A 13208-nucleotide genomic window follows, 5' to 3' on the forward strand; every position below is an offset into this window, starting at 1 on the left:
TGAATCAAGGCAAATTGGAAGTGGTCAAAGAGGAGATGGCAAGAGTGAATGTCGACATGCTAGGAATCAGCGAACTAAAATGGACTGGAATGGGTGAATTTACCTCAGATGACCATTATATCTATTACTGTGGGCAGGAATCCCTTAGAAGAAATGGAGTAGCCATCATGGTCAACAAAAGAGTCCAAAATGCACTACTTGGATGCAATGTCAAAAACGACAGACTGATCTCTGTTCGTTTCCAAGGCAAACCATTCAATATCACGGTAATCCAGGTCTATGCCCTGACCAGTAATGCTGAAGAAGCTGAAGTTGAACGGTTGTTTGAAGACCTACAAGACCTTTTAGAACTATCACCCAAAAAAGATGTCCTTTTCATTATAGGGGACTGGAATACAAAAGTAGGAAGTCAAGAAACACCTGGAGTAACAGGCACATTTGGCCTTGGAGTACAGAATGAAACAGGGAAAAGACTAATAGAGTTTTGCCAAGAGAATGCACTGCTCATAGCAAACACCCTCTTCCAACAACACAAGAGAAGACTCTACACATGGGCATCACCAGATGGTCAACACCGAAATCAGATTGATTATATTCTTTGCAGCCAAAGATGGAGAAGCTCTATATAGTCAGCAAAAACAAGACTGGGAGCTGACTGTGGCTCAGACCATGAACTCCTTATTGCCAAAATCAGACTGAAATTGAAGAAAGTGGAGAAAACCACTAGACCATTCAGGTATGACCTAAATCAAATCCCTTATGATTATACAGTGGAATTGAGAAATAGATTTAAGAGACTAGATCTGATAGATAGAGTGCCTGATGAACTATGGATGGAGGTTAGTGACATTGTACAGGAGACATGGACCAAGACCATCCCCAAGAAAAAGAAATGCAAAACAGCAAAACGGCTGTCTGAGGAGGCCTTACAAATAGCTGTGAAAAGAAGAGAAGGCAAAAGCAAAGGAGAAAAGGAAAGATACACCCATTTGAATACAGAGTTCCAAAGAATAGCAAGGAGAGAAAAGAAAGCCTTCCTCAGCGATCAGTGCAAAGAAATAGAGGAAAACAACAGAATGGGAAAGACTATAGATCTCTTCAAGAAAATTATAGATACCAAGGGAACATTTCATGCAAAGATGTGCTCAATAAAGGACAGAAATTGTATGGACGTAACAGAAGCAGAAGATATTAAGAAGAGGTGGCAAGAATACACAGAAATATACAAAAAGATCTTCACAACCCAGATAATCATGATGGTGTGGTCACTCACCAAGAGCCAAACATCCTGGAATGTGAAGTCAAGTGAGCCTTAGGAAGCATCACTATGAACAAAACTAGTAGAGGTGATGGAATTCCAGTTGAGCTATTTCAAATCCTAAAAGATGATGCTGTGAAAGTGCTGCACTCAGTATGCTAGCAAATTAGGAAAACTCAGCAGTGGCCACAGGACTGGAAAAGGTCAATTTTCATTCTAGTCCCTAAGGAAGGCAATGCCAAAGAATGCTCAAACTACCATACAATTGCACAGTAAAGTAATGCTCAAAATTCTCCAAGCCAGGCTTCATCAGTATGTGAACCATGAACTTCCAGATGTTCAAGCTGGTTTTAGAAAAGGCAGAGGAACCAGAGCTCAAATTGCCAGCATCCTCTGAATCATTGAAAAAGTAAGAGAGTTCCAGAAAAACATCTACTTTTCCTTTATTGACTATGCCAAAGCCTTTGACTGTGTGGATCACAATAAACTGTAGAAACTTCTGAAAGAGATGGGAATACCAGACCACCTGACCTGCCTCTTGAGAAACCTGTATACAGGTCAGGAAGCAACAGTTAAAACTGGACATGGAACAACAGACTGGTTCCAAATAGGAAAAGGAGTACGTCAAGGCTGAATGTTGTCACCCTGCTTATTTAACTTATATGCAGATACATCATGAGAAACACTGGGCTGGAAGAAGCACAAGCTGGAATCAAGATTGCTGGGAGAAATTTCAATAACCTTAGATATGCAGATGACACCACCCTTATGGCAGTAAGTGAAGAAGAACAAAAGAGCCTCTTGATGAAAGTGAAAGAGGAGAGTGAAAAAGTTGGTTTAAAGCTCAGCATTCAGAAAACTAAGATCATGGCATCTGGTTCCATCACTTCATGGCAAATAGATGGGGAACAATGGAAACAGTGACAGAGTTTATTTTGGGGGGCTCCAAAATTACTGCAGATGGTGACTGCAGCCATGAAATTAAAAGATGCTTGATCCTTGGAAGAAAAGTTATGACCATCCTAGGCAGTATATTAAAAAACAGAGATATTACTTTGCCAACAAAAATCCATCTAGTCAAGGCTATAGTTTTTCCAGTAGTCATGTATGGATTTGAGCTATAAAGAAAGCTGAGCACTGGAGAATTGATGATTTGATCTGTGGTGTTGGAGAAGACTTTTGAAATCCCTGGGACTGCAAGGAAATCCAGCCAGTCCATCCTAAAGGAAATCAATCCTCAATGGTCACTGGAAGGACTGATGCTGAAGCTAAAACTCCAATACTTTTGCCACCTGATATGAAGAACTGACTCATTTGAAAAGACCCTTGTGCTGGGAAATAGTGAAGGCAGGAGAAGAGGATGACAGAGGATCAGATGGTTGGATGGCATCACTGACTCAATGGACATGAGTTTGAGTAAACTCCAGAAATTGGTGATGGACACGGAGGCCTGACGTGCTGCAGTTCATGGTGTCCAAAGAGTCAGACATGACTGAGCAACTCAAGTGAGCTACACTTTGCTATATTCACTGGTTAGCTCTAGTAATTTTCTCATAATATCTTTAGGATTCTCTTGGTATAGTATCATGTCATCTGCAAACAGTGAGAGCTTTACTTCATCTTCTCTGATCTGGATTCCTTTTATTTCTTTTTCTTCACTTGATTGCTGTTGCTAGGACTTCCAAAACTGTGTTAAATAATAGTGGTGGAAGTGGGGACACCCTTGTCTTGTTCCTGATCTTAGGGGGAATGCCCTGCCTGTTTTGAGATTATCTTTTTAGATTGCTAAGATTGTTTTTTCTTGTCTATTGAATTGACCCTTTGTCTCTGGGGATTGTCCGTTTTTGTGTACAGTAGTGTTTCTTGAAATCTGCTTGTCTGATGCTAGTTTTGTTGTACTAGACTTCTGTTGGTTAATTGAAGTGTGGTGTATTTTTTTTCATTCTTCCTACTTCATCTTTACTGTATCTCTTTTTTTTTTTATTAATTTATATCTTTGGTAATCAGTATGCATTTGAATTTTATTGTGTTATCCAATCTGACAGTTTTAGTCTTTTGGGTATTTAACTCCTTCATATTTAATTATTGATAAATTTGACATTTTTGTTTTCATATTCTTTTTTGCCTGTTTTGTATTAGTTAAGTTTTTAATATCATTTTATTCCTATATAGCATGTTATTTATACTTAATCTTATTATTCTTTTATTGGTTAGCTTAAAGATTATAGTCAGTATCCTTGACCTATTTGAGTTAACCCTAAAAAGCTATTTTGATTCTAATTATAGATTCACAGAAAATTTTCAGTATGGTGTGTGTGTGCGCCTCACCAACTTTCTTCCAATGGTTGCATCTTAGTAAAGTATCATACCACAAAACTGGTATTGATAAAATGTGTGTTAATTTTTAAAATTTGTGTTGTTTTCCCACTTGTATAGATTTGTGTGACTACCCACCGTCTGAGTACTGATCTGTCTGGCACCACAAAGATCTCCCTTACGCTGCCTTTTATATCCAGCGTATATTCCACACCATTCCTGACCCTGGGATGGAGTATATGTATAGTGTATGTATATAGTTTATTTCTATGTATATAGTTTGTAATCAACTAAAGAATATTAAAAATGTAATCATAATGTATGTGGCTGTTTGATACTGTCTGTTTTCACTCAACATGATCCCTCCAAGTTATTGTGCATTTTAATATTTTGTTTCTTTTTGTTGCTGAGGTTTATTCTGGCTATGAGTGTACTTACTGGGGGATATTTTGTCTCCAATATTTTACTCTTATCAATGGAGGTACTGTGAGCAATTTGGTACATGTTTTTTGTGGACATAGATTTTCATTTTTTTCATTTCTCTATAGCACATGTCCAGGAGTGCCATTACTGGATCATTTGGTAAATATACAGTTTGTTTCGGAAACAGCCAGACTGTTTCCCAAAGGGACTCTACTGTTTTACATTCTTTACATCTCTCCACATCCTGATCATTGTGGGCCGTTGTCATTATTTGTTTTTTATTTGGTTATTCTTTCAGGCATAGAGTGATACCTCATTGTGCTTTTAATCTGCATTTCTTTAATGGATAAGATGCTGAACACCTTTATGTTCTTACCTGTCATCTCTGTGTCCTCTATGGTGCAATATCTGTGTCTTTTGTTCATTTTTAATTGAATTTTTTAAACGTTTGAGTTTTGGATTTTCTTTATGTATTTTAGTTCTGACTTCTTTGTCAGATATACATATCCTTAACTTACTTGACTTGACTTTAGTTCTTTCACTACTTCCTGGAAAATGAAAGGAATTTTAATATATTTCCACCCCATTTATCCTACTCCTGTCTTTTGTGTAATTGTTCATGTAGTTTAATTCTACGTGAATTTAAAACTTCACAAGTTTTAGATTATGTGTCGTAACCAATTTCTGTTGTTTTACTCGCGTTTTAAACCCTTTCCTATGCTTTTCAGTGTTTTCTGCATTCGGGAAATTCCATCAGAGGTCATTTTCTTTCTGCCAGAGAATTTATTTTGGTATTTATTTTGTCCCAAACTGAGACAATGCTTTGTGTGTGAGTATGTGTGTGGGGGAGTTGTTCTGAAAATGTTGAGCTGTCAGTTCTTTAAGATTTTTCATTTCTCTTCTGTCTTCCGTTCATTTGAGAAGTCAGATGTCAGCTCTATTCTTCTTTGAAGATAAGGTCCCTTTTGCTCCAGTAGCTTTAAGGCCTTCCCTCTGTCTTGGCTCTCAGCTGCTCTCCTCTGATGTACTGTGTAGACAGCCTGGAAGACGGACACCAGATAATCTGTACTTTCTGGTAATTGTGCTCTTGTACGATAACCTTCTTGAGTGTGGCCTGGGCTTACTGATTTACTTCCAATGAATAGAGCAGATCTGGCACTTTCTTTTTGATCTTTTAAAGTGTTTTTTTTTTTTGTAACAGCAATGTTCTGATTGATCTCAGAGGAAGGGTTATTCTGATATAGTTATTTCCAGAGGGTTAGCTTAATTGTTTTTAGAACTAAGGAGAATTCTTGTTTTCTTGGAATGCTGTTACAGAAGATGCAGCTCTGTTACTATACCTACAAATAAGTGGTTTGCTGGGTGGAAAAGATGCTGTCTTTTTCTCCTGTAACATATATTGACTGATGCTCAGAGGACTAAACACTTGTTTACTCAGGTATTTTCTTGTCTGTTTGGTTCTGTAAATATAGATTTATTAAAAAAAAAGTCATTTTAGAGTTGCTTATGTGAGTCATAATTACTTTTATATTTGTAGGGTTCTATCATGTATAAAATATATGATGAGATATTTTTCTATAAAAACTTATTTAAATTCTTTTGAAAGACTACATAGATGACTTGATAAAACAATTGTTGGTGATTTGGTTGTGTTAGATAAAACTGTGAAGAAGAAAGATCTCATAAAATGTTCTTTATTAAAGTTGTTTCTCATGTGTCCATGTACTTGCTTCACCTTTTAAAGAGAGAGTGACTAAATTTGAAAAAAAAAAAAAATCATATTGTATGAGTGTGATTTATACAAGAAAGAAGATGCGGACCTCCCATACATCAAGGCATTTGTAAATGGCTGTGCATGTGTTTTGCGCTAAAACAGTGTGCTTGGGTTGTATAATTGTCCTTTGTTATGATTTTTGCTTTATCTGACCTTTTAGAGTAAGTGAACCTTTTGCTGGCTCTCACTGTGGCTTGTAAGAGAGCCTCTTCCTATCCTAAATACTGAGAGGGTATTTCGTATTACCGTTCACAAAGAATTTGACAACTTTTTAGCTGAATACCTTACGTAATTTTCACGGAACATATTTTAGGTGTTGGCACTAATGAAACATCTCTTAATTAAATTAATACATGTTTATTTAGTAAGAACATGAAAGACCTCTTTAGACTGAAATAACCAAAAGCTAAACTGAAAACATAATTATTTGATGACTCTTGTTCATCTACTAGTAACTTCCCCAAATAATACAGATTGTATATCTGTGTATCAAATCACCAGATAGTTGTGTTTTCTTCTGCTTATTTTATATTGTATAAACCAAGATGGGAGTCAGGGCCTTTATATTAACCATCTGTACTGTGTCTGCTGTGAACTGACTAGTCATGTCAAAGAAGACTCGTTCCTATCCTTCCAGGAGATTTTATTTCAGAAAACCATTTTAGTAAAGCTGTAGCAGAGTTATAGCTGTGCCATGGTGTTTTTCCCTATGGGAATAAATTTTCAAATTTAAAAAGACGTCTTTTATATGATGGTATAATTAAATTCTAGTTTTTACATATGTGATCTCTTTGCTTTTACATTTATATAGACCTCAGTGGCTGGATGGAGATAGGAGGAGTCATTGTCATTGGTTAAGCCTTTAACAGATTTGGAGAAGACAGTCAATATCCAGTATCATATAGCTTTATATGTATATATAACTTCACTCTTAGAATGCCTTCACACCTTGTCTAACATAGTTTTCAGAGCTTCTTCACCAGTTAACTTCACATAGATAGACTGTTTGTTCTTATAACATGACTTGTTCATTCTAGCTCACTGTAGCAAGGCTCCAATTATCTATTCCCTATGCAAACATCCCATTGGTATTAGGTCTTGTGTGCGAGATCCTCAGCCTCTCACAGATTTCATGATCCTGTCTGCTTCAGCCTGTACAGTGTATCTTCTCCTGGAAGACTTTATTGAAGTTGCCATGCTCAGGTTTAAAAAAAACCAGGTTTGGTGTAAGAAGCTTGTTTTCAAAAAAATAATAATTGATCATGTCTGCTGTAGATTTTAAAAGAAGTGTTTGAAAGAATTCCCTGAAGCTTCTTCCTCAAGCACATTGATCTCTTTTTCATTTGTCTTCATAGATAACCAACCAAATAATTGTGATTGTTGGTAACTATGGTGATTTACTGAGTCTCCTGTTTTATTTTTCAGGATAGGTAACAAACTCTTAGGCATCAATTGACGACATATTGTGAAATATTTTGATTGCTTCTGTCAGTAGAATCCATTTACTAATGTCTCCTTTCTATAAATTAATATCTAAATGATTGTTTGCTCTGTGTATAATACAAAGATGACAGGAAAAGGCATAGGTCATAATCTACTTACTAAGTGACTTTGTGTAATCATCTGATGTGTAAAATGGAAATAGTGATTCTTAGAAGTTTGTTGGGCAGATTAAATCAGAGTAGACCCTTAAAAATTGGATAAACATTTATTCTGTAAATGGATATTGAATGCCAGCTCCATGCAAGACACTAACATAGAGAATGAGGATACAGTAGAGAATAAAATAGTCAGATTTTATTGATCCACTCGAGTATTCTATGTTTTAGTCTGTCTCTACAGATTGGGATGGAAGCTACTTAACAACAGAGAACATGTAGGTGATAATAAGCACCGTGAGGAAAAACAGGGCAGAGTCAGCTCATGGAGCATAATTCTGGGATGCGCTGTCAGGGAGCCTTCTCTGAGGTGATGATGTTGAGTGCACTTGGATGAAGTAAAGATGTAAGCATGTAGATACTTGGGGGAAGGATGTCTAGCCTTGACGGTTAGAGAGAGAAGCTTGGTGGTTTGAGGAACAGTGATCAGTTATAGCTGAAGCCAAGTGTGTGAAGGACAGAGTGCTGATGAGTTCAGAGAGTGATCCAAAAATGTCATTGATATAGTCTTTCTTCTGATTAATTATAAATAAAAAGTTATATTCCATATACTTTATATGTATATAAAATTAGGTCTGGTTGTTTGCACTAGTTGAATGATTATTTACCTTAATGAAATATTATTATTGTTTATATTCATTATTATTTAGCATTAATATGTTAATATCATTATCATTTAATTTGATAGATAATATTTAGCATAATATTTGATAATATATTAGTTATTATTATTAGATTATTTAATTATTATTAATTATTAGATTATTATAACAGGCACATGCAAGTAACTAGAATTTTTTTCCAAAATGGAATGATCTTTTTTGTTGTTGTTTACTAATGTTACTGTACCTGGAGCTAGCCATACTGTGAAATTTAAGGTCACAGTCCAGCCTGGCAGCTCTGCCCAAGCTTGTGACATAAACAGCAGCGAGTTAAGCTCCAAACACAGAGCTGGTAGGACGAGTCCACACAGGACCACTCTCACTTTTGACACCAACTATGTATGTTGAGGAGGTTCCCCAAACCACCCATAGGTTCAATAATTCATTAGAAGGACCTGTTGAACTTACTAAAAGCTGTTAGACTCATGTTTGTGGTCTGTTATGGAGAAAGGATACAGGTAAATAATTAGCATAAGAATGAGATGCATAGCGCCGAGTCTGGGAGCATTCCTGATGTGAAGCCTCTGTTTTCTTCAGGAAGTATTCTCTTCCCAAATTGGTGTGTAACAGCTCGCACAGAGTGTTGCCAACCCAGGAAGCTCACGTGGGCTTGGTGTGTACATATTGTGGCGTCATTTCATAGGTGTGATTGATTGCCCATGTGAGATGATTTAGTTTCAGAATTTGAGTGGATATCATGTGGCCTTGGGGCCCACCGTGAAGAACAGAGACACTTCTGTCATCTGGAAACATTCCAAGGATTTAGAAATTATTTCTGTGAACTAGAGACAAGGGCCAGGTCTCCCTTTGGGAAAGACCAAATTCTTTACTGCATAAGTTGTTATGAAAATTCGAGTAATATAGTAAGTAAATGTCTCCCTGGATTCCCATATCTTGGAGACAACTATTGCTGTATTGGTTATTTAGTATATATTGTTCTAGGTGTTTAATAATTTTTTGAGTGTATTTTGCTTATTGTTCATTAACTAGGTTTTTTCACTTAAGAATATATAGATATATGTGTTTTTGTGTGTGTTTGAACAAGTATCTTGAAATTGAATGCTAATTTTTTTCACCTAATTAGTGTTTAAAACTTTTTCCACTGAAAAATAGTGCTTCATTGAACTTCCTTGCATGTATATCTTTGTGTGTTTTTCTGATTTTTCTTCTTGAAATAGAGTTGCTGGATAAAACAGTGGACATTTTGAAATTTCATATGAACTTCATTATTACCCCTCTTGGGATGATTTCTATGAGGTAGCTTATGAAATATCAGAATTGTTAATAATCTCCATATTATTCTTAGGTAAATATTGCAACTTCAACAATTTCAAATGTCGAGTATGGTCACATCCCACATCTCAGCCCAGGTGTAATTCCTACTCTACAAAATGAATCATTTTTGTCATCCCCAAATAATGGAAATCTGGAAGGTCTTACAGGATTGGGTACTGCACATATCAATGGGAAACCTGCTTGTGATGAATTTGATCAACTGATCAAAAATATGGCCCAGGTAAGAGCGTTTGTTCCTGTTAGTTATGATAGAATGTGTCCTGAATAATTTGAAGAATACTTGCATATTTATATTACATATGTTAAATATATACTTTAAACATATTATTATTATAGAAAGTATAGCAACAATGTATTTTGTTTCTATCTTTTATAAATTTTATTACATTTTACTGAGCAACAATATAAAGTATATCTTAAATATATACTATGATATATATTCTTATTTATGAAGACATTTTTAACATTGAAAAAATTAGAATGAAAAGGATGTAGATTTCATGTAAGTTTAAGTGCTTCAGGGATTTTTCTAAATGAAGGTTATCTTAGAAAAAATTTAAAAAACTTTTAAACAGATTAATGCCACTAATAAGACTATGACTGCAGTAGCTGGCATGTATTTATATTCTGTGCTTCTTTTTCTGGACAGGGTCGCCAGATAGAAGTTTTTGAGCTCCTCAAACCTCCATGTGGAGGCCTTGGGTTCAGTGTGGTGGGACTGAGGAGTGAAAATCGGGGAGAGCTGGGTATATTTGTGCAGGAGATCCAGGAGGGCAGTGTGGCCCACAGGTGAGACTGTCACTGTGACATCTCTGTTTTTGATATCACATTCACAAGGTGCTGCTCACCCTAGGAGAATTTCAAGAAACAAAAATGCCTAAAAGCAAGAACAATATAAAATGTTATTAACCAGTTTTTAGAAATCATTAACATTGCTACAATAACAAGAAAGTCCTTTGAAAGCAGAGTAATTTTTAAATATAGTCATGACTTAATCACTTTTTAGTAAGGAAATAAAAATTTGAGTAGGATATTACTCCCATTGTTTTTAAACAGGCTCTTTTTGATTAGATTTAAAAATTATAGAAAAGCATTCAAGTAGTCTATGATAATATGAGCTGTATTTTATTAATATGCTCAAAACAACAAGTAGGAGCTGTATTTTATTAATATGCTCAAAGCAAAAAGTAAATATATACTTCTTTGCATTCATTTGTAGATGATTATAGCAGTACTAAAATACAACATATAGATTGAATGAGTAGCTAAAAAGAAGGTGGCTGTTAACTGGGAGTGGTTGACTAGGGTTAGGTCAGCTGGCGCCAAAGCATATATATTTTTCCCTTCCTTTTTTATTGAGATATAATTGACATGTAGCACTGTGTAAGTTTAAGGTGTATAGCATCATGATTGGACTTACATACATCATGGAGTGATTATCATGTTAGATTTTGTGAACAGCATCTCACATAGAACAAAATTAAAGAAATAGAGAAAAAATATTTTAGGAGTACAATTGCAAGAAAAACCTTACATAGTGTGGACATTAGAAAATAGAATTAAAAATGACCTGAAAATGCGTGCCAAAGAAGCAGTCATTTTCTTGAGCTCTATCAGTTATCTCCTATCCCCCTTTTCATTGTTAGAGATGGAAGATTGAAGGAGACTGACCAGATCCTTGCTATTAACGGACAGGCACTTGATCAGACAATTACCCATCAGCAGGCCATCAGCATCCTGCAGAAAGCCAAGGATACCGTCCAGCTGGTTATTGCCAGAGGCTCATTGCCTCAGCTCATCAGCCCCATAGTTTCCCGATCTCCATCTGCGGCGAGCACGCTGTCAGCTCATTCTAATCCAGTGAGTACATGAGATTTTCAAGGGGAGCAGAACATATATTTCTAATTCTTTAACTTTTTGCACAGGTTTGCAATTCCTGTAGGTTCTTTGTATTTCTTGGGTTTTTGCCTTTTTGTTCTTCTTTCCCTTCTGAGCATAGAATATATTTTATGCAATTATGATTAAGTTTCTGGCTTCCAAAAAACTTTTATTTATGTAGCTTTTTAACTTGAATTCATTCCTAAAAAAAAGAAAAAAAAAGTCCCTTAAAAAATTGACTATCTGTAAACAAATAAAATCTTGATTTTACTTTTTAAGTTGTTAGAGTTAGCTACCAGTGACTTTAAGAGGTCATTTAATTTGGGGGCTTCCCAGGTGGCTCAGACAGTAAAGAATCCTCCTGCAGTGCAGGAGACCTAGGTTCAATCCCTGGATCAGGAAGATACACTGGAGAAGGGAATGGCTACTTACTCCAGTGTTTCTGGAAAATTCCACGGAAAATTCCATGGACAGAGGAGCCTGGCGGGCTACAATCCATAGGGTTGCAAAGAGTTGGACATGACTGAGTGATTAACACTTTCTCACTTAACTTGAAATCTCATGCAACAAGATTTATGTAGAAGAAATTTTTAACAGCTAACATTTTTTTTCTCTTTTTCTTTAATCATCTCTTTTTAAACTCTTCAAAGGATCTTGCCAGTCTGTATCTTTACCTGGTTAATAGAGCCACTATAATGATGTATTGATAATTTTAAGAATGGTTATATCAACAGTAGTAACAACCTGTTGAAAGAGAAGTGTACTAAATAAAAGGAACCCTGTTAAAACTCATTATATGTCTGCACTTATTTAATACTAATCACAAAATAATATTCACAGAAATCTCAACTACAATAAAAATTTTAGTTTTCAAACTCATAGGAGGGCTTTGTTTTCAGGCTCACTGGCAGCATGTGGAAACTATTGAATTGGTCAATGATGGTTCTGGTCTGGGGTTTGGCATCGTAGGAGGAAAAGCAACTGGTGTGATTGTGAAGACCATTCTGCCTGGAGGTGTAGCTGATCAGGTAAGTTATTCCAGCAGGTATTTTATGTCATATCCAATAATACAGCTTCATCTTGTATATTTCTGTCAGAAAGAAGAAACTTTGGCTTCAGATAAGGTCACATTCTTTTGTTTTACTGGATTTGTTTGTAAAATGATTTTCTTTGACTTGGGGTGAAATGCATTTCAGAAGAAACCTTGATTTTCATTTACAGTTACAAACAGTGATCATAAGACTTTCAAACCAGAGAGTAAAGCTCAAGTTGTGATTTTTATCATTTTAGAGGTATATATTCTTTATTTATTATTGTAAGTCATTTTTACAAGCCTATTTATCTATTTGATAGCCACAGGGTATTGTGGAAAAAAGAATATTTCATTACTGAGAGGGAAAAACAAGAGTATGGCCTGTTTTTTATTACTTAGAGTAGTTCATTCAGCCATTGCCATTTATGCTATATAAGGTTGTTGGGATATATGTGAGAAAATTATAAAGTTACTAATTGTGATTTATATTTTAATTTGACAAGTTCTGGTGTCTTCTTTGTCTTGATGATAACGTTTTGTGTATGAAGCTATTTGCTTTTGCATGTGTATTTGAACTTACTTAAGAAGTCAGGGTCATCAAATATTGTTCATATTGGTAAATGAAATGCAAATTTATGGGCAACCTTAAATCAGTAGAGGTATTGAGAGTAACTCAATAGTATGTGTGTTTTCTCACTTTTAAATATTAGCCAGTATCAAGCACTATCCCGTGAAATCTCTCTAATTGACAGACTTGTGATGAATAAGCTTTCCCTTCTGTATAGAGTTGCACTAATACTGTAGGTACTTGCCACATACCACTTTTAAATTCAAATTTGAATTTATTAAAATTAAGTAATATTATCACCTCAGCTCTTCCATAAGATGAGCTATATTTCAAGTGCTCTAG

At 35.5% G+C, this 13208-nt stretch overlaps 1 protein-coding gene across 4 annotated transcripts in view; it reads left to right on the forward strand.

The window, feature by feature from the left end:
• Nucleotides 1–13208, forward strand: part of MPDZ (multiple PDZ domain crumbs cell polarity complex component) — a 171593-nt gene that overhangs the window by 47792 nt on the left and 110593 nt on the right. For all 4 annotated transcript variants that reach the window (XM_065908320.1, XM_065908319.1, XM_065908318.1 and 1 more), the window contains 4 exons: nt 9398–9607; nt 10037–10176; nt 11034–11247; nt 12165–12293. In XM_065908320.1, the coding sequence (XP_065764392.1) occupies nt 9398–9607; nt 10037–10176; nt 11034–11247; nt 12165–12293 (693 nt within the window). The remainder of the gene's footprint in view (nt 1–9397; nt 9608–10036; nt 10177–11033; nt 11248–12164; nt 12294–13208) is intronic.

The sequence above is a fragment of the Muntiacus reevesi genome, chromosome 17 (assembly GCF_963930625.1).
Source record: "Muntiacus reevesi chromosome 17, mMunRee1.1, whole genome shotgun sequence".
Lineage (NCBI taxonomy): Eukaryota > Metazoa > Chordata > Mammalia > Artiodactyla > Cervidae > Muntiacus > Muntiacus reevesi.